This window comes from Cuculus canorus, chromosome 2 (assembly GCF_017976375.1).
Source record: "Cuculus canorus isolate bCucCan1 chromosome 2, bCucCan1.pri, whole genome shotgun sequence".
NCBI lineage: Eukaryota > Metazoa > Chordata > Aves > Cuculiformes > Cuculidae > Cuculus > Cuculus canorus.
In genome coordinates, this window is record NC_071402.1 from 70,688,428 (window position 1) to 70,716,018 (window position 27,591).

Genomic DNA, 27,591 nt, shown 5'->3' on the forward strand with positions numbered 1-27,591 from the left:
AACAAGAGGGAAAAGAAAATTATCTTAAAATAGTCTTTTTTTTAAATTTATTTTTTCCTCTCCCAGGTAGATCGGAGCCCAAAAGAATCCAAAATAACACTATGAGTGTTGAAAATTACAGGGTAAGGTTGGAAACCTCTAGAAGTGATCTAGTTCAGTCTCATGCCCAACTAGGGCCACCTTAGAACAGGTTGCTCAGAATTTAAAAAAAAATAATAATTTAAAGCAAAAAGAAATAAAAAATGAAGACTTCTTTTATCTCATTTTTGCATCAGAAGGGGAAAAAAAAGAAAAGGCAAGAAATGTTCTTGTGAACCATAGAGCTCTTATGTCTTGTTCATAAGTAAATATGACCAATACGGAAAATACCTTTACCTGCCTAATTTGGTTGACCTAGTTCTCTTTCTGTCTTGATGAAGGTAACGTTTAGCACAGCATGCGGCAAACTCCAACTCAGTTGCCAGCACTGCTCTGCCACACTCCAGGCCAGAACAGGCAAGGAATGCTGCATGTTCAGCTCCAGTGACAGGCAAAACACTCCAGATCATTCATTAGCAGTCTCCACAAAGTTAATCATGGAATGAAGCCAACAGCTGCTGAAGAGGGTTCCACCCCATATTTTGGCTGGGAAAGCAATGCCTCTAGGGCAGGGGCTGGACTATACAGTAAAGAACAGGGTGGAGAAACCTTACCAGATCTGAGTGAACCCCAGATGACTCATCAGAAAGTAAAATGTTCCTATTTTGGCAAGAGGCTGAAATAGCAGCCCTGGGTTGTGATGCAGCACATGACCCTCAGCCCTTGGGACAAACTGCTGCGTACCTTCATATTCCTACAGTAGGCGCTATTTCACATCACTTTAAGCAAAGAGGTTTACAGGACAATTAACACATTATTCAGTGGCGTATTCTTCACAGTTGATGCTTAAGCCTGAGATTGCAAAATTTTTAGACAACTGGTTTTTTTGAGTAAATGATGAAGGAATAGTTTCTTATGACTTAAGGTGACAAGGACTCATACCTAGAACTGGCACGGGAATATGTTTGTCTGTGTACCGAAGGACATTGTAGCCAGATGATGTTCTTTCCCATAACTTTTATGCAAGGAAGGCCTCCTTGCACATCTGCAGCCTGCCATTCAAAGCCTATCCTTTAGCATGAGCAAGATGCCATGCCGGCCACTTCATCAGCTCACCATAAATAAAGGCCTAATGTACCACAAAATCACACAGAAGCAAAGCAAAGCCTGGACCTGAACAAGCAGTAGCTCACATTTCTCAGCCCTGGTTGGTGAATTGTGTGGCTCCTGACTACAAAACCACCTTTGATGGTATCTGTAGTTATATGACCCATGAAAAATTCTCTTCAGCAAACACCAACAATCATGCTAATTTCACTGAGAACAGGTATCAGCTATAAGAGAATGTTTATTGCCCTAGAGCTTCACATTGTAGATAAAGAACGAATAATTTCTACAGAGACCACTTTAAAGGAGAGTTGGTACACAAGTATGGATTTCTTTAAACTGCAGATATGTTTCTTTCTGAGGTTTTTGTTTAATATAATTTGTAATTTCTACTGTCACTTGAAAGAATGGATTTGCAGGTATAGAAGCAGATCTAGAGCACAGGAAATCTAATAAAAGGGCAAAAAAAATTGGAGACTGGAACTGGAACTTGTAGCTTTCAAGATCAGGGGGATTCTGATATTCATTGAGTCCCTTCCTTATCAGATGGATGTTTCCGATCCATGGAATATAGTGACATGCTTTATGTATGTTATCTTCCACTTTCCTCAGGTACATACTGCAAGAAAGCTGTGTTCTAAACAGTGCATAAACAAACAATCATATTAATTTTCTACATATTTTGGCATTCAAAGCACTGACAAACCACTGTGCCATAGCGTTACCTACCATACCACATTAAAAATAAATCCAGACTCCAGAAGAACACTAGATAACTTTCCTTTAACTAGGTTTTCAAAACTGATGGTACTATTTATAATACTATTTATTCTTTTTATTTATCAGCCTTCCTTGTTTCAGAGGGATACTGTCTGACTGACCTCTAGATACCCTTGCACTTGCTCTCTGATATCTCTAGATTGTCAATGTTTCAATTCTTCATCTTTCACTTCCAAACGTTTCCTATTGGTCACTTCTGGTACCAGTGGCAGCTGAAGTAGAAGTTTATCTTCTGATAATCTGTACTGCTTTAATGGTTCCCAGCATCCTGAGGATATTTTCCAAGTGTTATGGTGACACCAGCTGAGATCTTGGCAACAGAAAAGTGTTTCATATGCTTATTTCCTAACTTAGTCTTTTGTTTTTTACTGCTTTCCCAACCCCCTGTCAGCTACTTGATTTCTGTGGCTTAACTCCTTTTCTTATTGCTATATTGTTTGTTATCACTTCTCAGTATCTTTCTGCTACTAAAGCCTCTGAAATATCTGAAGGCATTGCCACTGTGCATCCAAAGTCTCTTAATAAATTTCTCCAAACCTGCAAGTCACATTTGTCTGAAAGCTTAACAAAAATCCACTCCAAAATGAGGAAACAATAGTCAGATCTTCTTTATATATTTCTCTGCAAACTAGAATCTAGGAATTATAGCACATAAACACAGTAAAATGATGAGCACGTTTCAAATAGTTCTAATATAAAATATTACACATAAAACAAATCACCAGTTTTAGAACACCTCCAAAATCACATATGCTTAGAAATGCTTATCCTTGTAGAACCACTATCCTTTTTTTTCCCCCCAAGATAAAATTCGTCTTGCACCACGATGCCTGAAAAAGCAAAATTCTCTTATAATTTCAATCACTCACTCAGTTTGCTCCTGACTTTTGTACAGCTGTCGGAACACCTATTATGTCACCTGAAAGAGAAGCTGTGAGCTTGCTCACCTCAGTCACCTGCAGGATCTTTGAAATGCCTCCTCTTCTGTTCCTTCCAAAGAGTGCCTTCCCGCATCTCCCAGCCCATTCCCGAGTCCACTGAACATGCAGTCATCAATAAGTTCTGTCTAAGTTATCCTGCGTAACTCTGAGGTTAAAAAAAAGGAGGGACTCGAAGATGCTGCCGAAGGTCTTCTTCGCTCTCTTTGAAAAATTTGTTTTCTTGGTGGTCTGTCACAGTCAGGTCTCCAGTAGTAAACTGAACAACCTATCCTCCTGGCTCTTCTTTTCGTCTTTTTTCTTTTCTGTAAACACATAATCAGTGCTTCAAATCCTTTAGGTACCACAAACCGTATTTCTCTATTGCCCTCTACTGACTGCTAGCTAACACCGCCCTCCCGGAGAATCCGCAAGCAACAGATAACGCTTTCTTTCCTCCACCACTCTCCCTCAAATCAATAACGATACACGATGACCAAAAGTCAACACAAATCGTTGTATTTTTTTCCTTTGTAACAAAGCACCAGGAAAGATTAACAGCTTGTTGGTTAGCCGTGGCAGCTACAAAACACTAAATAACAGAAGCAGGAAGCAGTTAGTAACGTGGGTCTGCTAATGTGTTTTCTTTTTGGTGAACAAAAGCCAGGAAAAAGTAGAGACAAATGCATTCTGCTTCGAATTGCGGGTGAATTGGCCCCACTGATGCCATAAATACTGTACCAGGGAGCTGAGAGTTATCTAGTTTTAAGGGTCCAGCCCTGCCGGCACTGGATGCCCAGAAATACTGACTTTTGATGGGAGTCCTGCAGAAAGGGGCTCATAGAAAGCCGTGAATTGGAGGCTATGGTTCCTCTGTCATTTCCCTTTCCTCTAAAACACCACATCTAATACGAAAAACAGAGTTTCTGCCTCGTGAGATGGGTACTGGGACAAGACACATGATATACTGTTTATGAATGGCACACAATGGGAGGTGCTGTAGGCGCTGCTTTTCAGACGACGATGATCTGCAATGCAAAGAGAAACCACTGAGCTAACAGCAAACAGGGAATGGCCCAGCTCTGTTTCAGAGGCAGGAAAAAAAATAAAATAAAATAAGCATTTCAGAAAGGCTGTAAGAGACTGAGGGAGAAAGAAAAACAACCCTGGGATAAGAAGAATATAAGGGGGGGAATATAAGGGGAAGTAAAAATTAATCCTATTAATAAGTATTAGTCACTGCTTCATTAGTACAAGACAGTTCTTGTTAATCAAGTCACTTAAGCCACTTGGTCTCACAAAAAAAAAAAAGTTATCCCAAGGTTCTTGTGCAAGTGCTGTGGCGCACATGCAGCATTCCATGGTCTGGGAAGAGTCACGTCCCAGCTCCAGACAACAGAAAAACTCCCGGCCCATTTCTGTTTTTCTAGGCAGAGGCTGGCTGGCAGAGAACATGGCACTATCTTGCCCGGCCATTCCTCCTCTACAAACAAGTCCCCTAGGGGGCAAACAGACTTGCATGGTTTAAAATGATCAAAACAGGCTTACCTCTAAACAAGTGTTGAAATTATTTTTGCTTACCTGTGTTCAAAAAATACTTTCATCTTTCTCCCACTGCTGTTAGTGAAAAGACACAGTTCATTCTCCAAAAATCTGTTGTCTGATGAACGCTGGTTGTGTTTTAAATAGATGCTATGCGACATCCCTGCTTTTCCGCTCAGGAAAGGCAGACTTCACACAAAAACTATCATCAACAAAGTCAGTGACTTGGCAACAAAAAGTGTACTATTGAAAAGTCCATCGAAAACTGTGTTTTTAATTCAAAGTTAAAGTAAGCAGAGGCCCTAATTGTAGCTATTATGAACATTTCATTAACAAGCCCAGATTTATTGATTGCTCTATAAAGCTCTCCTATTAAATGAAGCCCAGAAATTCAATCCTTCCCTTGCTTTTCTACTTCTAAAGCCCTCGGCTACTCCATGTTAGAAAATAAGAAATAATTATATTTATTCAAATTCCTTGATAGAACGTTGAAGCCTGCTCAGCTGAATACCTCTCCTAAATGAACACCATTACCCATAGATCAAAGAAGAAGAATGTCTAGCAAATGAATGGGACCGAGGGAATTAATAAAACACACATCAAAGGTTGAAAAGCTGAGGGTGGGTTGTTGGGGTTTTTTTTTTCTTTTTAATAGGAGCACATTTGCAGAGTGATAAAGCAAAGTACGCAGTTGCCAAAAGTCATAAAAAAGGCATCTAAATAGAGTGGGATATGGCTGGCGTTCAGTACTTTTGAACATCAAGCTGCATCCCGGAGCTGCTGGCAGAAATTTTCCACGTGACAGCTCTGGACTGAACAATCCAAGGGTTCCATTCACCCTCCTGCCCCCGAGGTAAAAGGTTTTTTTCCTACAGAAAAAAAGAAACAACCAACTTTTAACACTGCAGAAGGTGCAAGCAGCGTGTGAACATGGACATTGCTTTCTGTCACTTTGTACCAGGCATCAAGGTGAGACCTTGAGACCTACTAATGACGCAGTGACTAATGTAATACAAAGGATCAATTTTTACTTCTTTCCCTTCTCCTCCCCTCCCTCACTCTTATATTCTTTTTATCCCTGGGTTGTTCCTTTTTCTTCCCCAGTCCTAGAATCATAGAATCACTAGGTTGGAAAAGGCCTCTTAGATCGAGTACAACCATTCCTATCTGCCACTAATCCATGTCCTTGAGTCTTTTCTAACCTGTCTGAAATGCTTATATTTTTTTTTTTTTATTTTCTTCTGCTTCTGAAACTTAGCTGGGCCGTTCCTGCTTTGTGTTAGCTCACTGTTTTCTCTTTACACTGTAGATAGATCATCTTTGCAGCGCGATCAGCACCTCCCAGTGCGTGCCATTCATAAACAGCATATCACGTGCCTCTTCGGGGGCGTGCGGTGGGGGTCCCCAAGAACAGCAGCAGCACCGACGATCAGGACAGCAGGGCATGAAACTTCTACCAATGCAGCCCAAACTGGTGGCCACGAGCTGGGGTGCAGCAGCTGGCATTGAAACAGTGCTCCACCTGATACAAGAAGTATTCCACAAAAAGAGGAATATTTTTTTTTATTAAAGCTAAAATAAAGTTTCATCCAAATATTATTTTTTTTTTTGAAAGAGAGCATGTGATAGAATATTTTCTTTAAAACGGTGTTTTTCCAGACGTTGTTCATTCTTTGGAGATGATATTGTCTTGTGTGCAGTATGATCTGAGCAGATGCCTCTCCTGCTGTAATCACCGCTGTTTGCAGCCTTTCCCCATCTCAAATGCAAGGTCAAGCAGAGCTGGAGCCAAGGCTCCAAAGCAGCAAGAGTTCTGACTGTGGTGAAACTCATAATAACATTAAAACGAGTCCTTGAAAAGAAATAGCATACGCATAAGATTTCTGGGAAAATTGATCCATATGCAGGGAAGCGGGAAATACGTCCTGTCCCAGCTCTTTTCTGATGGCATACGATTGATGGAGGTCGCTCCCTGGTATTGCCCAGGGCTGATAAAGGATGCTTGCTTTCTAAAACTCAAAATCGAGTCTTGGAGAGTTTATTTTCCAGCATTTTCTGTATCACAGCGGCTGCCCCCGGCCCCCGGCTCGCTCCTCGGGTGCAGCTGAGCGCAGCCTCGACCACGCTCGGAACCATAGTGCTGCGCCCGCGAGTTCCCGCCGAGCCTCGCGAAACGCTGCACTGCTCCCCTCCCCGCCCCCCTTCCCCGACCCATTTGCTCCCGGTAGCCGGGCCTAAGTGGTGTTGCTTCCGGTGCGGCTGGGCAGCATGGGGCGGTGGTTCCAGGAGGTGGCGGCGGAGGGTCTGGCGGGCAGCTGCCCGGGCCAGGCGCGATTCCTGCTGTAAGGGCGACGCTACGGCCTTCAGGGACGGGGTGGGAGAAGGGGAAAAGGGAGGAGGTGGAAGAAGGTGGCGTTACGTCTGCTGGAGGGTAGGGAGGCTCTGCAAAGGGATCTGAACAGGCTGGGTCAGTGGGCTGAGACCAGTGGCATGAGGTATAACAAGGCCAAATGCCGGGTCCTGCACTTAGGGCATAACAACCCTGTGCAGTGCTACAGACTAGGAGAAGTCTGGCCAGAAAGCTGCACGGAGGAGAAGGACCTGGGGGTGTTGATTGACAGCTGACTGAACATGAGCCAGAAATGTGCCCAGGTGGCCAAGAAGGCCAATGGCATCTTGGCTTGTATCAGAAATGGTGTGACCAGCAGGTCCAGGGAGGTGATTCTCCCTCTGTACTCGGCACTGGTGAGGCTGCACCTCGAATACTGTGTTCAGTTCTGGGCCCCTCACCACAAGAAGGATGTTGAGGCTCTGGAGTGTGCCCAGAGAAGAGCAATGAAGCTGGTGAGGGGGCTGGAGAACAAGTCTTATGAGGAGCGGCTGAGAGAGCTGGGGTTGTTTAGCGTTGAGAAGAGGAGCTAGAGAGGTGACCTTATTACTCTCTACAACTACCTGAAAGGAGGTTGTGGAGAGGAGGGAGCTGGCCTCTTCTCCCAAGTGACAGGGGAGAGGACAAGGGGGAATGGCCTCAAGCTCTGCCAGGGAAGGTTCAGGCTGGACATCAGGAAAAAATTTTTCACGGAAAGGGTCATTGGGCACTGGCAGAGGCTGCCCAGGGAGGGGGTTGAGTCACCATCCTTAGAGGTATTTAAAAGATGGGTAGACGAGGTGCTCAGGGACATGGTTTAGTGGCAGATAGGAACGGTTAGGCTGGATGATCCAAGAGCTCCTTTCCAACCTGGTGATTCTATGATTCTATGAGGGGCTGCGCTGGGGGGTGTGGGGAGTGAGAAGGCCCAGCTGGTGAGGTGTGCGGGTGACCCTGGCCTCATGCCCCGTCATGTGACACTGTGCTTTTTTGCCCCCACAGTTGGATGCTTCACAGCTCCCGAGGCAAGTGAGGGACATCAGGATCACACCGTGGGGCCGGGGCGGCTGCAGCCAAGGAGAGAGGAGGCCAGCCAGGCTTCCTCCGTCTGGAGAACAGTGCACAGGGCAGAAACGTGACCCTAAGAATAGGGGCAGGCTTTTCTTTCTTCGCCATTTTTCCCCTGCGCTGCTTTGCAGCTGCTGGCAGAAATGGGAGTACTTGCTAGTCAGCAGAGCCCATGTGTTTTCTCAGGGGTTTATAGCTGCTCCACTCCAGGTCTGGCAGCAGGAAGTAATAAGGTAGATGCAGGAGCACACCTCGTATTGCTATATCTGAAATTTTTCTGAGACTATTTCTTCATCCCAGGCTGAGACACTATCATCTTGTTTCCCTTAAAAAGAGCAGAGAGCTTTACAAAGTTTTGGTGTCACTGCTCTAGCAGAAGGGTGTGCCTGCATGGAGTTCCTTGCAGAATTATGAGCCTCTGTCATTAAAGATTTTTAGCAAGGAACTGAAGTTTTCCAGAAAAATTTATGATTACATACTGTGTAAACTTATGCTCTGCATAAGCTTAGCATGAATTGTGCTCAGCTCATCGCATACTGCTACACATACTGGTGCTTGGCTTCCTCTTGTGTTCTAGTTGCATCTGAAAATAAAAACATACCTACTTAGATAACGATAAAAAAGAATCATACCATTTTAATGCTTGCCTAATGTTATTATTTCATTTAAATTTTACTCTTTTATCTTTATTAATCTGTAGATAAGGAATGTGGATTAGAAAGGACATGTCCTTACTGCTTCCAGTTCCTAGTTCCCGATGCCTGCCGAGTGCGTCTCAAACCAAAGATGAAATTGACTCCACGGATAGAGAAAGTTCTTAAACGAGAGGCGAAGAACCATAAACTTAACATGAAACAGACAAAGCTTTTGAAAAAGTACAGAGAATCAAGAAATATTCTGGTAAGGATATATACTTGGAACTGCCAAATACCAGCTGTTTCCCTGAAATCTTGCAGAGGCATAAAAGATAATGGAAATCTTCCTCGTAGAAGCGGAGCTCACACCTACACATTTCTTTTTACTCTTGAGCATATAATTCTTCCTTTATTTTGGGATAACTGATGTTTATAGTAAAAATTTTAAAAATTTACCCTGCACAACAGAGAGATCATGAGCACAATGACAAGAACAGTAACGCCCTCCAGAAAAACCCCGAACCCCCCATGTCAGAGAAGCTGCACAAATGGCTCTATTCTGCCTCTGATTTCTTTAGCAACAGTCTAGGTAGATTCTGCAGATGTCTAAGATCTTGTTGAAAATTAAGTAATTGCCAGCTACTGTATCCTTTGCATAGCTTTGCAATACATGGCAGGATTGGCAGATTTTTCCCTGTTCCTTTTTTCCTCTCAACATGGCAAAACTAGGACCAGGCAACTCTACTAGATGCAGAGCCTTAATACTGCCACATAGATACTAAAATCCATTAGAATCCTTAGAAATACATTACTAAGGATACCCAAAACCATGAATTAAAACACACCATTTAGCTAAGTCAGGCTGTTCGGCCAGTACATGTAGCTTGACGTTAACTGCCTCTGTTTCAGCTCTGAAGAAGGGTTTGCCTGAGTGATTGTTAGATTTTTTCAATTGTATCAGTTGTCTAAAAATAGATACATCTACAACTTAGAAGCTTTAGTTCCTTTATCTCAGTAGACCATCCTGGCTACATCAGATTATTGTTACCTTCTGTACAAATCAAATTTTTTACATTTGTCTGAATATTACTGTTTATAGGAAGTCTTTAAAAACTAAACCATGTAAGTGATTTAAACAATTTAATGTTGCTCTTGGGGCTCCAGCTCTTTTTCCTAAAATTACTCAGGAACATAAGATTTAATTACAATTTTATATACTAATTACTATTATTTGAGGGATAATAGTATACATTTAATCTACCGTTGCAAATGCATGCATTACTATTAAAACAGGTTATGTGAATGGATGCTTAATAAATGAGATGGCACCCTATTGTGCCCAGCGGTTGCTGGGATGCTTGGCATTTTCTCAGATGCAAGTCTGCTGGTTTGGGGAGTAAAATTTGCGGAGTCAAAATTAAAGAGTCAATACAAAATTAAACTGAGGAAGTATCACAGAGGTTCTCAGCTGTCACAGCTAAAAATGTGTTGCAGTAAGGCACAATTGCCTTTTCTCTTGCTGTGTTTTGGTGCTTAGCTATGATCTACAGCTTGGAGAGAAGAATAGCATCTGAGAAACTGGAATCTTTGTTTTGTTCTTCTGCTATAAGATCGCAAAGTTCTAGTGCGTGTTAAGAACTGTCTCTTTACACAACTAATGAACAGTGCCCTAGGGAATTTTGATGGGTTCTTACACTTATTCTGTAGCTGGTTAGGTTCGTAGGATGCACTGTGCATTCATATCAGTAGTTTAAAATTCAGTTTTAAATAGGTCCAGTTTAAACTCTGAGTAATAGTCTAATCTTGGGATGTAATTACAGTTTGCTGCACTTCTGCTCAGTTCAGTTTGTGTTAGTGCTGTGGATTATGATTTGAGTATTTCTGGTTTTAAGTATTTAGAATACTGCTGTCAGCAACTGACAGCTCTCAAAATTAGCAATGTAGATCCCCATAATCTAATACCCAAGACTTGAGAAAATGAAAATTTGACTGTGGCTGAAAATTAAACCAAGCAACAATATGACAGGTTGTTCCTCTGACACCGTTCTTAGCAAGGATAACTTGATTTGAGAATGCTGCAGCCGTGAAAAGGCGTATAACATAGGAACTACTTCAGGGCTTTTAAACTTTTTGGAATTAAACTGTATATGCAATTCAGGCAGTGGAAACTAGCTGTGCATTGCTAGCTTCTGCATTGTAAGATGTTCAGCTCCATTTATATTCCGTGGAGTGCTGAATCGTCATGTGATGCTGAGGATTTTTTCCCCATCTGAGTTTCATTTAGGGGAACTGGAAATATATCAGTACCTGGGGTATATAAGTTAATGATGTTTTTCCTTTTTATTTTGTTGGGCTGACAAAATGTCTAGAGACGGTCAAACCCCATAAATGAAAACATTTCATTTTGGTATTTCTAAATGTAATTATTTTGAAGCAATCTGAATTTAAGTAAATTTACATACTTGAAATGAAAAATTATTTGTTATAGATATTTTCAAAACATTTTTGTGACATCCTTTGGAGTATTTATTTTAAACTGGAAACATCACATAACTGTTTTTCAGTCAGTGTAATTGCGTGCCTCAAAAAGTTGTCTGGCTGTATTACTCTCACGTCTCTTAATAAGAGTAGTTGCCATGGCAGTCAGGGATATCAGGAATATCTGACAGCTGCTGTGACTGTCTTGACATTATCTGTTCTGATGCACCTCTGCAACATACTGCGCTGCTGGAAGTTGCCTGCAGCCTAGAAGGTAAACAGATAGAACTCAAAGTACCCTTTGTTTAGAAGCTCCTCTGTATTGTATTATTTTAGCACTAATAGAAAGCCTCCGCTTTGTTCACTAAGACTTTCTGTAACTATGTATGGATTACTGTTTTTGAGGGTTTGGTAATTAAAATATTTTATCTCAAGACTCCTTGGAAAGTGTGGAATATAACTTCATTTGGGTACAATATATATCACACTCTACGTTGTGGTTTTGAGCAAAATATGAATACCCCTAATGTATACTCAAGATATCATATATCCAGGTGCCATTTCATCTTTCTGTTTTGGCAGGGTGGTTTTCTGTATTTCACTGTATGATGTTACATTCAGAGTTACTGGTCTCCTGAAATTAGTTCCTTGGGGAGTGGAGTAATTTCTGTATAAACACATAGCATATATTTGGCTTAACAAGCCTGAATGAAAATACTAGTTGTAAAGCATATGTTGCTTTTTAATATCTCATGTTTCACTTAAGCAAATATTTAATTTGTGCCATGCTATTTGGAGAATGGTTTGGATAATTCTTACAATGGCTTTATAACATAGAGCTGGAAAGACTGAAAAAATGGTTGATTTTTCCTTTCTTCTCTCCTTAGCTGGTTACTTGCAACTCGTGCAACAAAACAACAAGACATTATGGTAAAAGCAGGGATTTTCTAGCTACCAAGATGCACAATTCTAGCACTCCAAGTATTAAATCGAGTCTGAGGACACCAGATGTAAAAATTCAGTCTGCAAACAAAGTGACCCCTTTAAGCTGCAATAGGTTCGGATCTAAAGGGAACAGTCCTTCATCACTTTCCAGGTACCTTTTTCTCTCCTATTTAAAGATGCATTTTGCCAATTAGAGCGTATTATGTCATGTTGGGAAAGGACATCGTGTACTGTTTTCAGATCAGTCACTTTATTATAAACTTTAAATTGAAACCTAAGCAATTTTCTTTAGGGGTGTGGTTGAGGACATCAATTTTAACTTTCCAACTTTTAAAACTGGAGATTCTAATGAAAAGCAGCGATGTGCGAAGAATGAACAATTATATGTCTATCATTAACGTGAAATGTCTGGCTTAAAATTTGCATAGCAAAGTAATACTTGAGACTGCTTACTTTCACATGAAAATATGCTATGTTCAGAATTTTTCATGCAAATATATATATGTATTTTCATAGTTACTTTATGTTAATTCTGATTCCTCACCTTTAATGCATTCCAGTCTTTTGTTTTTCAGAGCATGTGTGTCTGGACAGGCGACAACCGGCTCTGCTTCCAGGACTCCCCGGAACTCCAAATTTCACTTTTCCAAGCTAAAACGGATGCTTAGCCTAGAAGAAAAAGAAAAAAGCCAGAAGACAGATTTGAAAACCTTCTTGACCTTACTTTAGTTATATATTCTTTTGAAGGAATAAAGATTCCAGCAATAGGTATTGATCCAGTTTTAGTAAGTCAACAAGGTTAGTGATTTCTTTAAAACTCAAGCTAACAGCATGTACCCTGTGAAAGCATAGACCATAATATTTAGTAGCAAGCTGTATTTCTAAGGGGACTGATTATCTGCATGAAAGAGATGAGAGAATAGCCAGTCTAATACACTTGGGAATCTTGAAGATGTTTTGCAGTTTCTAACGGCCCAAGAATTTAAAGTCAGGATCTATCCTTTGAGGAAGTTGATAATACTGGGTCCGGCAGGACCAAAATGGATTGGCAGACCTGAAAGCAGTCTTGGGTTTGGGGGTTGCAGTTTGCTCCACCTCGCTCTCCCACTGTTTTTAAGTTAATATATCACAACAGAATTTATCTGCTCCCTGCTTTGCATGTTTCAGTAAAACAAAGACACTTTCATGGCACTTGCTGCAGGTGTATTTTCAAGGATTCAATCTAGTGTTCCTGTCTTTTGATACCTTTGGTAATTTCAGCACAGCCTTTATTAGAAAGGTTCCAAAATAGCTTCCTTTTTAAAACAGTACTTATATACAAAGAGAGAACGGTGTATCACCAGATTAAGTTCGTTCATTTTCTTAAGAATCTTCTCTGTGATTTGGACTGCAGATGATACTGGTCCCAGAATAATGCAGAACTTTGTAAAACAGCACTGTGACATGGGATGCTCTCAATACCAACTGACAGCTCCATGTTAGACTGCTATCAGCACCATAAGCTGTTACTGCTATCAGAGTGGCACAGTCATAAAAAATACGGAATGCTTCCTTTCTGGTTACCCTGGTGCTACAAAAATGGGTCACTTTTGTATCATTAAGAAACGACTAAGGAGAGAATTTCTTTCTTAAACATCTTTCATTTTTATCAGGTTTCAGAGTTGCTGGACTTCAATCTGGAAATCTAGGTTTGCCCTGGACAGTAGTCAATACATTGCACTGAAGTATTTTGATATGAATAGACCATTGTCAAGGCTAAAGCAATCTCCATTATTAGGTTTTACATTTTCAGTTCTGCACAGAGGTGAGAAAGGACAGTAGAAACTCACCATTCATGACTGAGTACAGCCTGCCGTGCGTATAGTCTGCGGTGACAGTTCTCCAAATCGTGCTTCAGATTTCCCCCTCTGAAAAAAGAATCAAATCAGTTAAATTCATTTAAATTTGGGGGTTTAAAAGTCTTTATTTTCCTTTCGTGTTCTAATGAATAGTTTCCTTTAAGTGTATTCAGACTCAATGAACAGCACTGGAGAAATGAGGCCAGAAAATAACTTGGCAGACTTGAAAACAATCTAGGGCAGAGGAGAATAGTTTGTTGCAAATTCTACTTACAGTCTGGAAGATTGGCATGTAACCTTTTTATATCTCCTCAGCACTTGCACCATAGCTTTGAAAGGGTCACTGCCATTTGTTTCTTACGTATGTTTAGGATCAAATTAACTGTCATTCTTTCATCAAAATATGGACCTTGGAGTTACACCTTTTCCAGTGTAGAAATTACCATTAATTCATCTGTTGTTGCTGTATTTATGATCCATGTCTCTGTAAAATATACTTCAATCTTGTTGATGGAAAATGTGCACTAGAAAAAAAGTATTTTAAAAACTAGTTTCGCAATAAATTTTTATATTAAAATTACACAAATCAGGTACTCCACTGCTGTGCGTTCTGTGAGGCTTCACATGGAAAAAATAGGGGAAAAAAAAATCACTCAGTATGTGCCATTTCTTGTTTTACACATGTGCTTCAGAATGCTGAAAGTGCTGTTACATTCTATCATCTGAAGTGCTTTTACATTCTTCCTAAGCCTCTAATACAGTCTTTTCCTGTTACTGGACTTCCACAGAATCAGTGTATTGAAAAAACATATATATGCATACATATATATTTTTAGAGAGAGCGATCTATATATGTCTATACATATCTCTATAATGTATATATTTATATACATACATATCCACACATGAGATGCGTATACTTACATACATGTACATATACACATATATACACATCTTATGCAGTCTTCCCTTCAGCATATTTCTGTACTCTGATGAAACACTGAAGGTTAATTGTTGGCTGTAACAGACTATTGCTAAGCCCCCTGCCAAACCTCTGCTGTGCAGCATTACTGGTTTGCATCTGAACAGCTGGAAGAGGAGGAAACAGCTTCTCTGATTTTAATGAGGCCAGAGTTTCAACCAGACTATGTAAAGCAAGGCCAAGAAGGTTCTCAGTCCTACACGCCCCTGGGCACAGGTGTTTAGTTATAGAGTAAGAGTTATTTCCCAGCTCATACAAGTTCTACCTATGCAATGGTATGTAGATCACTGACAGTAATAGCATCGTACCATCTATTAAAAATGCTACAAAATGTACCTTAAAATAACCAGTCCAGCCAAAACGTTTTATTTTGAAACATCAGTTTGAGCCATTTTCCCATTTTTGAGCATTGGGAACCTGAGGCTGGCATATTGCAACAGGTTCCCTCGCACTCAAGCCTCCTCTCTGAAGAAACATAGATTTTGGCCAAACTATGAACACATCAACACTATTTCTTTTTAAGAAATCTACAGTTCTAGAGACATGACCTCCAACTTTTTGACACACCTGTTCCTCACTGAAAATCGTCACTTTATTATAGAAAATACAAATATAGGGAATAATAAACTTCGGAATTGGTACTGATCGTTTCCCCAGCATCACTATGAGATTTTGGTTGACTCCTAAGTACAGGGATCCGTTTACACAAAGGCCATTTCTCATACCATGAGATTGAGTAGGCAAGCAATAAACAATGATTTCAAAGATGTTTTTACAACAAGGTTTTATTCTATTAAATATGAAATAGCTTACATACAGGTGTTATTCTGAGGACATAAATTACACAAGAATTACAGGTTCTGTCAGAAAAGCACAATAATGAAACATCTTTACATTTCAAACTTTTCTTTTTAGCTTTTAACAAATGCCTATTTTTGTTGCAAACAAGTAACGAGTGCTATTGAAGTTTTGCAAATTCCCACAAAAACACCATGCTTATTAGGATACTTTAAATATTGTAAAGATGAAATCAGAATTAGATTTCTAAATAACAAGATGGAAGAGATTTACTACTTAATCAAGATAAATGTTACACTGAAATAAGAGCTGAGACAAAATTGGTCATTCATTTAAAAGAAATTCCACTTCAGAAACTACATTTGAATCTGCTTTCTTTACTTGCAGGAATAGTCACTGTGATTATATGCATGAGTAATAAGCAGAACCGGCTCTAAATATTTATAAATGTAATGGTCAAATTTTAGACGTGCTGGTTTTCTAGTTCACATGTTTTTCCACTGAAATAAACCCCACACCTATGAATGTATTTCCCTATGTTTCAGAAGATTGAAATCCAGCTGCTCGGTAGAGGGCAAATAAAGCCTATGCATGACTTCCAAGTCTTCCATGGTCATCTGTGCAGGGGGCAACTGCATCTTACATAAGTATTTTGGGTCAACATTAAAGTACCAAACTGATTTACCATGACATGTGTCTGTGGAAGTCCTAACACACTGCCTTTTAAGCTTCAGGTAAATAGGAATGTTAGTTTATCATAAAGCTCACAGTTCAACATTCAGAAGACTACTCAGATAAAATACATAAGCACGTAGACTGGCTTGTGTTGCTAGGGACTAACTGAGGTGGTTTAATATACTAATACAAACATTAATGGAGTGAAACAGACAAGCTAATGTTTCTGCAGGCTGTAGTTGAACTTTCAAGAAGAGTAATGAAACACAGTTTCTAAGAATGGTAATTTTTCTAAGTAAGGACTTCACATTTATTTCTAAAAACACTAAGTGGGGTAATATTCTTGCCACCTTTCAAAATGTTCTGCAAAAACACAGTGTTTGCCTGTAAACACTAGAATATACAAGCAGTCCCAGTGACCTCCAAGTTAAGCATTCTCACATAGCAGAGTTGCAGGTTTGTCTCTGTTTCTTTTTAAGAGAATGCTCAAAAGTGCAATATAGCGAAGCAAGTAATCCAAGTATTCTGCTTTTATTATTACATGAAAAATGTTTGGATATTTATAATTGTGCCTTTTGTAGAGTGGGCATTCTGGTTTGAGCAGAGTCGGACCACATTAGATTAGAGGGAGGGGGTATACCCACATCTTTTCATTCCCAGGATGGTAACACCCCAAAGCAGTTTTATTGTATAACTCCACCTACAACTAAAACATTGCGCTGTCCAGAGTTTCACATTGTTATTTCTGTTTTGACAAAAGTTGATATTTGTTTTGCTTTTAATTTCCACTCAGGCATGTTCTCCCTTTTAGCTCTTAGGCACTCTTCTGTTCCCCACCCAACTTCTTTTCTTCCTGAGATGTCAGAAGTACGTATGTTAAGCTTTGGAACCTGAGAATTTGGAGGTACTTTCAATATTAGAGGGCTGCATTTGTATCATAGCATGTTATCTCCTGCAATGCTATTACAGCTACAATACAAAATTTTCTATCTAGTTGATACACGATGCCTTTCCCATATAAATAAAAAGCAACATACCATACAGCCCCTATTATGTGACACTTGGTATGAGTGACCTTTACCTTCCAGAAGTCCTCTTTTCCAAACAGAAGTTGAGGGATCATTTCCAAAAAAACAGCTATTAAATATTCCTCAAAGTAAACAAATTCACAGTAAAATAGAGAAAAACATATCCAGAAAATAGCACACTCTCAAAATTAAAACTTATATACATCAAGAATAAGGTAAGACTTTTCCTCATTCTTTTATCAGTTCTACATTATCTGTAGATAAACAACATTATCACCAAGAGTTATGAATACAAAAAACAAGTCTAGTGAAGGAAGTGTCATGTCTTTTTAAATACTCGGGAAAGATCAAGTAAATATAGCATTCAACTTTATTATTACTTTTAATTAAGGTAGCAAATGACCGTTTATGCTTAATTCCTTATAGTTTTGAGTATCCACCAAGACTTAGACCCTTCAATGCACTCCAAACAATCCATGCCACTGCACTTACAAATTAAGTACAAATTAAGTTTTCCATAGATGAGATTTAACAATGAATTCACTGTTTACCCTTCTTGTGTTGTTATTTGTTATTCATTATAGTTAGGGCTTTTTCTCTATGTATGGAGTGGAAAACTGCCACTCAAAACTTACAAATCTTTGGACAGCTAGTGAGCTCTGATGAACTGTTTTCAGGTTTCTTATCCATCAGTCCAATTTTTTTATTAAATCAATGTTCTGCAATGCATGCTATGGAATGCTATGTCAACAGCTTGTATATTTATCTTCTGGGGGCTTTTCCCTGCTTAACTGAGGTCTAATTCATGGCAACTTCCATAGGAGAAAATAATTGGACTGAGGTGCTTATGTCCAAGTGTATCTATTTTAAAAAGAAGGACAATTCTCCATTCACATCCCACAAGTATTCTAGCGATTAGCCTTAAAGAAGTCAATTACAAGTGCCAGATCACTACCTTCAACAATTTCACTCCAGGGCTATTTTGAATCACTTTGACTTTTGAACAGGAAGAATATTCTTTTTTTTACAAAAATTTGCTTTCACATGAGAAGGAGTGTTAAGCTTGTGAACTGGGTACTCAACTGGTACAAAGCAATGCCTGACAAGTGTAAATCCATAAACGAAATGCTATCATTAAACACTCTAATGATATATCCAGCTGAAGCCTATCTAAATGCCAAAGGGACAAGAATGCATTTTTTAAATCACTCCTCAACAATTACACACCTAGCTGCAATTGAATGAAAAGCTTAAACTTTCTGGCAACCTGCTAGATACCTGCCTGCACCTTTAAGTTTTTAAATCAACTTAAAAGCTGGTGCACAGTACGGTAACAAGGACTTTTCCCAAACTCGGCTACCTGCAGACAAATACATTTGTGCCATTTGTGCCAAGGGAATTTTAAAAACAGAGACTCAGTAATAATTTTCCACTGTTTAACATATAAACTGGCCTGAACTGTCTCCTTCTGTTCTGTGAGAAAAGACAATCAAGAAATGGAAATGTTTGTTGGAGTGGGTGGAGGTGGGAAGCTGGAAGCCAGTGCTGGCCACTGGAGTTTCTCAGTGGAAGAGGATGTACCGCATGGCTGTATCATCCTGGTACATAGCACTGTCAAATTCTAATAATGGACATTTAACAACAGGGACAGTTTAGAGAATGACCTTTCAATTTAATTAAAGCTGTAGAATGGCTTCACATTTCTGAGATTAACCTTTTTAGATGGAGATGGATGTTCCAAAAAGGGATTCGAGTACAAATGAATGGTCCCTTAATTTAGAAATTAAGCAGCTGTAAAAGGAAAGTTACAATTCTGAAACATAATTAAACCGATCAATTGTATAGTTTCTTATGCTGACTTTTAAGTGATATTAAACTGTTGCGGTATTTTGAGTCATTTAAAGATCTACTCAGTGTAACATGACAGGTTTTCCAATACAAAATTGGTTACTAACATTCACTTCAACAAAAACCACCTGACCTGTTTTGGAAGTGTGTAATTTCAATGTAACAGACAGTGAGATCACTTTTAACTTTGCGTTAAATTGCATCAACTTTTGTGCAAACATAAGCTTGCGATTTCCACATTTCACTCCCTCACTAGCAACTGAAATGCCTCTAGTTAGAAGTATGTGTTGATTATATATGTTGACCTACATTAAATATAGGATACGTAAGAAAAATCTTAGCATGTTTTTTTACAGGGCACCCAACTAAAATCTTTACAAAAGATAATATAGTTTTCCATTCTTCAATGTAATAGACAGAGATGCCACTTTTATAAATGTACCCTTATGTTCACTGGCCAATAAAATAGTAAACAAATCAACTTTTTAAACCATTTTTTATAAATTATTAGAGTATTTTTACTGACATTCTCCAACAATATACAAAAATAATACTGCAAGAGTACCAATCAGTCTGACCTACCCCCCATTTCACAGAAAAGTAGAGGTTATGGAAGGATGTTCTTGTAATCAGTCATCACTGTAGATGTCTCCTGCAAACGGTAGGTGTACATGGCTGCCCGTGACATTGGGAAGTCGAGAGAGATCAGGCAGGTTCTGGATCCGTGACCTGAGTTCTTTCCGTACTTGGGACACTCTGGCTAGCTTGCGTTTGTACTCCTGTAATGCAGAAGAATTCAACATGAAATTCTTTTGCAAATATAATCCTATTTGTTGCATTTGACATTTTCTAAAGAATTTTTTCTGTCAGTTAGATGACTACACATCCTTTAATAGGTGAGAACCCAGAGAACTGGGTATACAGGAAGAAGAGACACCAGTAGAGACACCAGTACCAGCATTTTCTCAGCATCTGAGTTCAGAAGCATAGCCATGGGATTATTTTGCTTTGAATTGTAAGTGCAGAAATGCTAAACAAGGAAGACAATCCCAGATAACCCAGATTATTCTTAGAAACTGTAGTAAGGATAATCAATACATATACTCTACTAGCACTCAGAGAGTATGAGCGGATAAACTTACTGATGTCAAAGAAGTTAATTTCAGCTCATACTGATAAAAGAATGAAAATCAATCAAATTCTACTTAAGCAGGCCTGTTGATCAGCCTCACCAAGCTGACCAATCATATAAGTATTTTTAATTAAATTTTTAAAATTTATTTAATTTTAATTAAATTTTACAGGAATGTTTACATTTCAAAAACTTGGAAACATTTCTTTGGAGAGCAGAAGAGACAAAGCATTAGCAGGCAAAGCAGTTCTTTGTGAAAATATACTGTAATTCACAACACATCAAATGCAGATGATTTCTAGTGTGGTTGCAGGTTTTGCTGCAGCCTAGGAATGTCTGGAAACAACAAGAAACTTAACCTACAGCTTGGATAATCAGTCCATGGATAAACCAGATCTTATGATTATAACCACTCTAAATAACAGTGGGGGAAAAAAAAAATCTACATGATCCTGTAAATGTGCCAAATGTAAACACTTGAAAGTTCTAGCAAGTATAAAAACGCTGCACAAAAGTCTATGAAGGATAGCAATCATGCTATTTACAAGGTCTAAACATAATTTTAAATATTTTTCCATACTGTTAATAGCATGGAATAAAAAAGGAAGGACAGTGAAAAGACTTTTTGGTTGTAGAACTCAATACTGTAGTACAAATGTTAAATACAGTAATACAAATGTTAAATGGTTGAGATTATTGGACAAGGTCCAACACACATAAAACAAAGTTTGAGACTGTTAGCAGCAGTATGTCCTTCTTACTGCAGGCAGTTAAAGAACCATAAGAAATCTTAAATTCTTAATAGGAAGGTAACCCATCGCTAAGAAAAATAATAATTAAGTCTTTACATAGAAAGAGAGGAAAAAAGCGTCCCTGAATTAGGATCATCAATTCCTCGATGTAACTTATATTTAAAAACCAAATATTACACACAGTTCAGAGTCTTATAAGATACTAAACACAGTGAAAATTACAGATACCTAGTCAGCAGAACTTTAAGCACTTGGTGACGGTACACAGGGCAAAGCAGCTTTCCTGTTACAATACGTCACGCCAAAGAAGTCTCACAACTGCAATCTCCATGGTCCTAGGAAAACCATCACTTGCTCACACTTGCCCAAAACACACCATCTGGTGCTAGTGACTTCAGGACATGGCTATGGAAACAAAGGGCTGTATCCTGATCCTACAACCTTACAGTAATGCCGAAAGACCACAAATACTTCACTGTTTCAAATCTAAAATTACAGCAGTATCCAAAGGCCTCGGTGAGCTGATTCTGTGCAAGAGACATAGTCCTTTGCCTGCATCCAAAAGGCAACAACAGAGTACTTCTTGCCCTTTCAGGATCTGTTTTAGTACAGATTGCAGAGGAAAGGTAAGCTTCATCACTAAATAAAAGAAGCAGTTTTGCAATATACAGCACACTAGTTAACGAGAACCACTATTTTGAGAAGCAGGATGGCTGGAGTTCGAGAACTGGGCAACAAGGGCTTTGAGTAAGCTTGAAGCTAGGAGACCTGTCCTCTATTGTGAAAGACGTACTGCTGTACAAGAAGATGAGTAGAACTGTAAGCAGAATCAAAACATTCAAAAGGCACAAAATAAGTAAAAGAAATTAACTCTAAAGCCATTCCAGCAGTTAAATTCTTGTAAATGGTGTTTGAATCACTGTCAATGAGGAACGTGAAGCAGCAGATCAGTATCGCTTCATAAGCTCAAATGTGATGCTATGCAAACACACAGAGATCACACTTAGCAGCTGTGTCCTCTCTAGATTTTATTCCAAATCCTGAAATGTGCCTTAAATTAGATTACCAGTTGCTTCAGTCCATTAGAATTTCCTTTAGCTGATAACAAATCATCTCCATAGTAACCACATTTCTGACATCCAACGTTTTCCATATAAATTTTGCCTGGGACTTGTTGCCTAGTGAATACCAGCTTGATCAATTTTACTGACAGTAGATTCCTTTTTCTCGCTAAGGAAAATGTTCTCATAAATTCAGTCTTCCACATAATACAGTCTTCTTCCTCTCACCAACACCTTTAGCAGAATGCCCGCTCACAAGGAGTCAACATTTTTTCCTTGTGCCTCTCAGAAATAGAGAGCTTTGAGAAAATTTGCTGCAGGTTTTTACTATAAAACTAGAGTAAATAAAAAAATACATAAGGTTTTACAGTTCATTATTTTACGGATGCGGTATAAGCTACGGAATCCAATTTTCATACAATTTTGGTAATTCAAAGAATACGTGAGATCTGCAACTACAGGTTAAATGTCCATGGCAATCCTCCCCCACAAGTAGAAATCTTATTAATCTTATCCAGAGCACCTCGTTTTCCATGACACTCCCCAAACCATTCTAGAAATCTCTAGAAATATTCAGTTTTCATAACTGGTGAGCAAGTCCAAAAGACAGCTGCATTGGAAGTACAGTGACTTAGCAGTTTCGAAGTACCTTCAGGGAGGCTGCTTTTTACAGTGACTCTAAGGGTTGCTTATATATTTTTAAGGTTGTTAATATAAGTCCTGGTGTTACCGTAGTAGTCCTGGACTGTTGGAATACAAGTATTAAGTATTCATTATTAACAATACTCATTATATGTACAGCCTTCATTATTTATCATGAGAGCATACCCATGTGCCTACAACCTTTTTCCTCAGTGTATATATTGATGGTGTGACCTAATTAAAGCAGAGGAGCAGGAATAGGGATATCTAGGTGTTATTTCTGATATGGTTGCTCCATTAGAAATGCTATATACTGCTATACAATCAAGTAACAGTTTACCCATGTTAACAATCCTAACTGCAGAAATCCTCATGGAGAAGTTCAATTTTGTTTTCATTATGTTGATTTTCAGATATACTTCAAATTACCCCCATGTAAATAAGGCAATATTCAAGCTATTTACTTCAAACCAGTCAAGGACAGGCAGAAGTATAATATTTTCTTTTGCTACCCTGAGCATAATTTGCATTGCTTGCTACCTATGGAGAACCGTACTCTTGGGATATAAGGGCAACCTGATGTATGGAATTAAAGTCACTTCAATTTGTTCAGTGGCCTAAGATAACACTACTTTCAAGCAATATTTTTTCTACTTCCACTCATAAAACTAGGTTTATGAGATAAATAGAACTTATTTTGCTCATTAAAATCCCACTGATTACTATAGTTTCTGTTACTCAAAAGTGTAGAATATAGATATTGTGAAAGCAATGCTAACAATATATGGATCCCACACTCAGTTTAATAGTACTTCTCTATCAAATATATAGTAGGCAAAAAAGCCAAATAACTTTTTATTAGATGCTACAATCATCATGAATAATAAAAACATGGGCAAGCCAAACAGGCTGCGCACTGCAGAGGATATTTTCCCTTCCAACAGAAATAGATCTTAATATAGCTTCTGCAATTACCGTAGGGAAGTGGTACAGTTAAAAAAACTTGAAACTCCACAGAAATGCTTTCCTTTTAAAACATTAATATGACTTTGAACCCTCATCTGAACACTAAGGTTATGGCATGCATCAAAATACTGCATGACAGAAAATGTAAAGCAAAGTGAAAGAAACAAAGTCTGATTCCAAAGCCACAATAAGAGGTTTTCAGTAAACACAAATATTTAATCTGTACCTGTGTTAGCCATGGAAAGAAAGGTAAGGTGGAATACTCTCAATACAGAAAAACAACACCCAAAAGACTGGAGTGGCTTTTAAGGTGTTGAGGGCATGTGTGTACATCAGCATCCATGGCCTGTATGTACAGCATATCTAAAACTGAGATCTCTGCCTTTCTAGGTCTACTCTAACCTCCCAGTTTCAGGTACAGATGTTGGAGCTCTGTCACAGAGCAAAGGCTTCTCACAGAAACCACTAGAAATCTTTAAAGGGTCAGACAAAGGCAGAAGACATGTGATACCCTGATATACAGATTTTGAAGTTCAGAGACACAGTATTTGTTTATCGATTCCATCCTGTTAAAATCTAATGCCTTACCCAGTCTGCATATTTTTCTGCAAGAAACACTTAGAGGAGTCTCATAAGCCTCACCATTGCTCTGGAAACAGATAAGAAGGGTTAAATTTTGTGCTGCCTTTAAAAATTTGGCATGGTTCATATTCCTCACCAGTATGATTAAAGGCTCAGCCTATTTACCAGTATTAAAGAACAAAACCCTGAAATAACTTTCAGTTAAGGCCCTGAGCAGAATCTGAACACATCTATATGCATCACACACACGTTGAAAAACTGAGGACAGTTATGATACGGTGAGGACAGCACTGAACTGGCTAACCTTCCATTACACATTACTAGAAGACAGATTTTCAGAAGAAAGCTTTAACTTTTCAGTATGCTAGCAAATATGATAACACTTTTACTAGACCTTACCGCATCTAGATCAAAATAAATAGCACTGAAGCAATGAGCACCTACTTAGTGACTGCTCTATTCCTTATCGTTCTACGCATTGCCCCATGCATCAGTTACTGTATGCGTTACCCTGTGTGCAGATTTACTAATATTCTCATAGGTTTTCTAACAGCATAGTTCACCATTATAAAATACAATTTATTCTTCAGAAAACTTCGAGACGACAGATGAAAATGAAATGCACCCTCTGATTTTGAGTATCCTATTTTTCTTAGTACTTGAAACTACCAAGAACTTAATGTTTCAAAGCAAATTATCTAAATTAAGTTAAAATATTAGAGACTTCTCAGCCTGTCTGCAAATGAAGCAACAGCAAGCAATAAACTCAGAAGTCTGAAACCCACAAATGAAACTAGTAACCATCTGGGGAAAGCTTAACTGACTTTGCCTACCATCAACTATTATTCTGTGGTGAAAACAGGAATTCACTGCAGATCTCTGCAGATCTTCAACCCAAAATTTCCTGAGTGCAGCAGTAGCGAACAGCAACAAAGCATTGTACCAGAACATTTCTTATCTGAACTGTGATTATCAGAAATGTGAAGTCCTTCACAATGGTCACAAACTGTTCTTCCCATTCCTTGAAAATGCAATTCCTTTGTCTAGCTCCTTCTATACTAAACCTGGGTCTCAAGTCTCGTTCACCCCATGTGGACTCCTGATCTTCATCTCTATGCCTCAAACACTGTTCCTAGAACCAATCTCTTTGCCCAGGAAGGCTGTTCAATGTCTCTCAGACTCCCATCATGCCTGTATTCATATCTGATACAAACACCCACAGCTGGGTTTTGCCTGTTTCCATTTCCTTCCTTTCTGGCTCCATATCTGAAGCCCTCCCCCTCTCTAGTTCTGGTCTGCACTCATTACTTTGCCTATAGTTTTGGCTGCATCTGGTTCCAGTTCCTCCTATTTATCCCCAGTCCTCTACTCAAACTCTCCCTGTTCTCTGCCTATATAATACCTCCACTAGATCTCTCTATCTCATTATGCCAGTTTTTGCTTTCATTCTTAGTTCAAAGGAATACCAGTTCCTTCCATTTTAGTTCTACATGATGTTATGCTTTTCTGGATGGTCACTCCCTTTCTTCTCAGCCAGCCGATCACCTATTCCATTCTTTATTGTGATGTCTTGTTCTGGATCCCTTCTTAATCTCTGCAGCCTCTGGTGTCAAGTTCCATTGGCATCTGTCCAAGTTTTGCACTCAAACTTATTGGCTTCTACCTCCCCACTACTTAAACTTGTGGCAGCCATGGACAACTCACCATGGAAGAAGTTCTCTGCTCTCATGTCAGGTGCTTGACTCGTGGTCAGGCCAGAGAACAACTTTATGCAGTTGTAATTGCAGAAGAAATCTTCTTTGGCCCAAGCTAGAAATCTCTCTGGCAGAGAAGCCCTTCATGGAAGTTACTTATATTTTACAAAATCTCTGATGAGTATACTAGAAGTAAGATTTTTCCAAAGGCTTTTAATTTCATTAAATTCAGGTTAATTTTCATTAGTATATCAAAATGCATGGCCCTCACAGATAGAGGGCTTTCCCCATTCCATAATGCTTTGAGAGAGCACATGAATTACATCATCTCAAAGAAAAGGCGTTTTTTTAAGTTTGTGCTATTACAAACCTGTCCTCCGTTTTGTTGGTCAATGTTTATGAAAGCTTAAGAAAAGAAAATAGGGACTTATAAGTTTAATTACCAGGAATACTACTAGGATTACTTGATTTATATTTACCTCCATTCAGTCATAAAAGGTCTATAGTGATGCACATTAATTAATAAAATAATTATGTAAAGACATCAATTTCATTAGAGAATCTCTATGGAACAATGACTTAATTTAAAGCATTTCAATATGGCAGACATGAGCAGCAGCTCGAATGAACAATGCTTTCTTTAGGCTAAATCTGTGGTCTCCTTGTGTTTTTTTATCTGATACAGCATTTTTATCTGGTTGAAAATTTAGCCATTATAATAAACTCAAAGCTACAACGTCCAAAAGGTGCTTAAATTACACTGAACTCTTAAGTTTCAAATCTTGGCTAAAAGAAGGAAATTTTGGAGAACTTCTGATGACAAGCAATCAGGCACTTCAGAACTACCCTGAGCAATTTTGCTCAAACAAATATCCAAGTTGATACCCTATACAGACACACTTACAAGGGATAAAACCGAAGAGTTTTGAAAATAAAAAAAAATAAAAAATTAAATGGCTGCAGGCTTTCAGATAGCTTCTTTAAAGTTCCATCTATTCACAAATGATCTGAAAGAAATTCAAGTTAAAGGATATCAAGAGTTCAATTTTAAAGGAAATCTATGAATGAAAAATTTTGATTGTCTATTATGCAAAACATGCCTTTAGCAATGCATTTAAGAAAAGCAACGTGAAGTCTTGAGGCACAAATATTTACTATACTTAACAGGTGAACTATAAAAGTTGTGTACAAGAGAAGCACATTCCTCATTTTACACAACCATCACCTGCAGGTCATTACAACAATCTCAGGTCCAACTTCAGATTTTGCATGTGCAACTCATCTTTCTAAAGCTAACGCTGTGTGTGTAAAACCATAAAAACATGGACTTCGATGTTCATTATCTAAAAGAGACAAATAGATAGCGGCAAGTATGAAAACCCTGTAAAGCCAAGACTACCTGTAACATTTGAAAATGAAAAGTGAATCTAAGAATGAAAGTAATACTGCAGGTCACTAGGTAGGGGATTTATCTATAGACAACCCAGAGACAATCATCTCGGATTCTTTTCTTTTGTCAAAGATAGATCTCCATAAAGCAGAAGCATGGCACCTAGATATATTGCAGCAAAGCAAAGTATAAGTAGCAGTCTAAACAAAGCAGCAAAAAGCTTAACGCAGGCTAATGAATATAAGCTTTTGCAACTGCAGTATAGAGGCACTCATTGTTAACCTG

At 38.7% G+C, this 27,591-nt stretch overlaps 2 protein-coding genes across 3 annotated transcripts in view; one reads left to right on the forward strand and one right to left on the reverse strand.

The window, feature by feature from the left end:
• The first annotated feature begins 6,616 nt into the window (after positions 1–6,616).
• On the forward strand, positions 6,617–17,447 carry C2H18orf21 (chromosome 2 C18orf21 homolog). 2 transcript variants are annotated; one of them, XR_008448813.1, is made up of 6 exons: positions 6,617–6,766; positions 7,795–7,817; positions 8,561–8,760; positions 11,861–12,069; positions 12,494–12,716; positions 13,571–17,447. XR_008448813.1 is itself a non-coding variant. In XM_054060280.1 (5 exons), exons 1-5 carry the CDS (start codon positions 6,693–6,695, stop codon positions 12,645–12,647), a joined length of 660 nt encoding a protein of 219 aa, XP_053916255.1. In that variant the 5' UTR covers positions 6,618–6,692; the 3' UTR covers positions 12,648–17,447. The 2 variants fall into 2 exon arrangements, 1 of the variants encoding a protein (XP_053916255.1); XM_054060280.1 differs by having other exon boundaries at positions 6,618–6,766; positions 12,494–17,447.
• Positions 17,448–17,591: 144 nt separating this feature from the next.
• The window catches only part of RPRD1A (regulation of nuclear pre-mRNA domain containing 1A), a 43,805-nt gene continuing 33,805 nt past the window's right edge, over positions 17,592–27,591 (reverse strand). The window contains exon 7 of the mRNA XM_054060277.1: positions 17,592–19,866. Within this exon, the coding sequence (XP_053916252.1) occupies positions 19,717–19,866 (150 nt within the window). The 3' untranslated portion in view covers positions 17,592–19,716. The remainder of the gene's footprint in view (positions 19,867–27,591) is intronic.

Coding starts and splice junctions, on each gene's coding strand:
- C2H18orf21 (XM_054060280.1), top strand. CDS start 6,693: ATGGGGCGGTGGTTCCAGGAGGTGGCGGCGGAGGGTCTGGCGGGCAGC. Junction 6,767..7,794: donor GGCCAGGCGCGATTCCTGCT/GTAAGGGCGACG, acceptor TTGCCCCCACAG/TTGGATGCTTCACAGCTCCC. Junction 8,761..11,860: donor GAGAATCAAGAAATATTCTG/GTAAGGATATAT, acceptor TTCTCTCCTTAG/CTGGTTACTTGCAACTCGTG.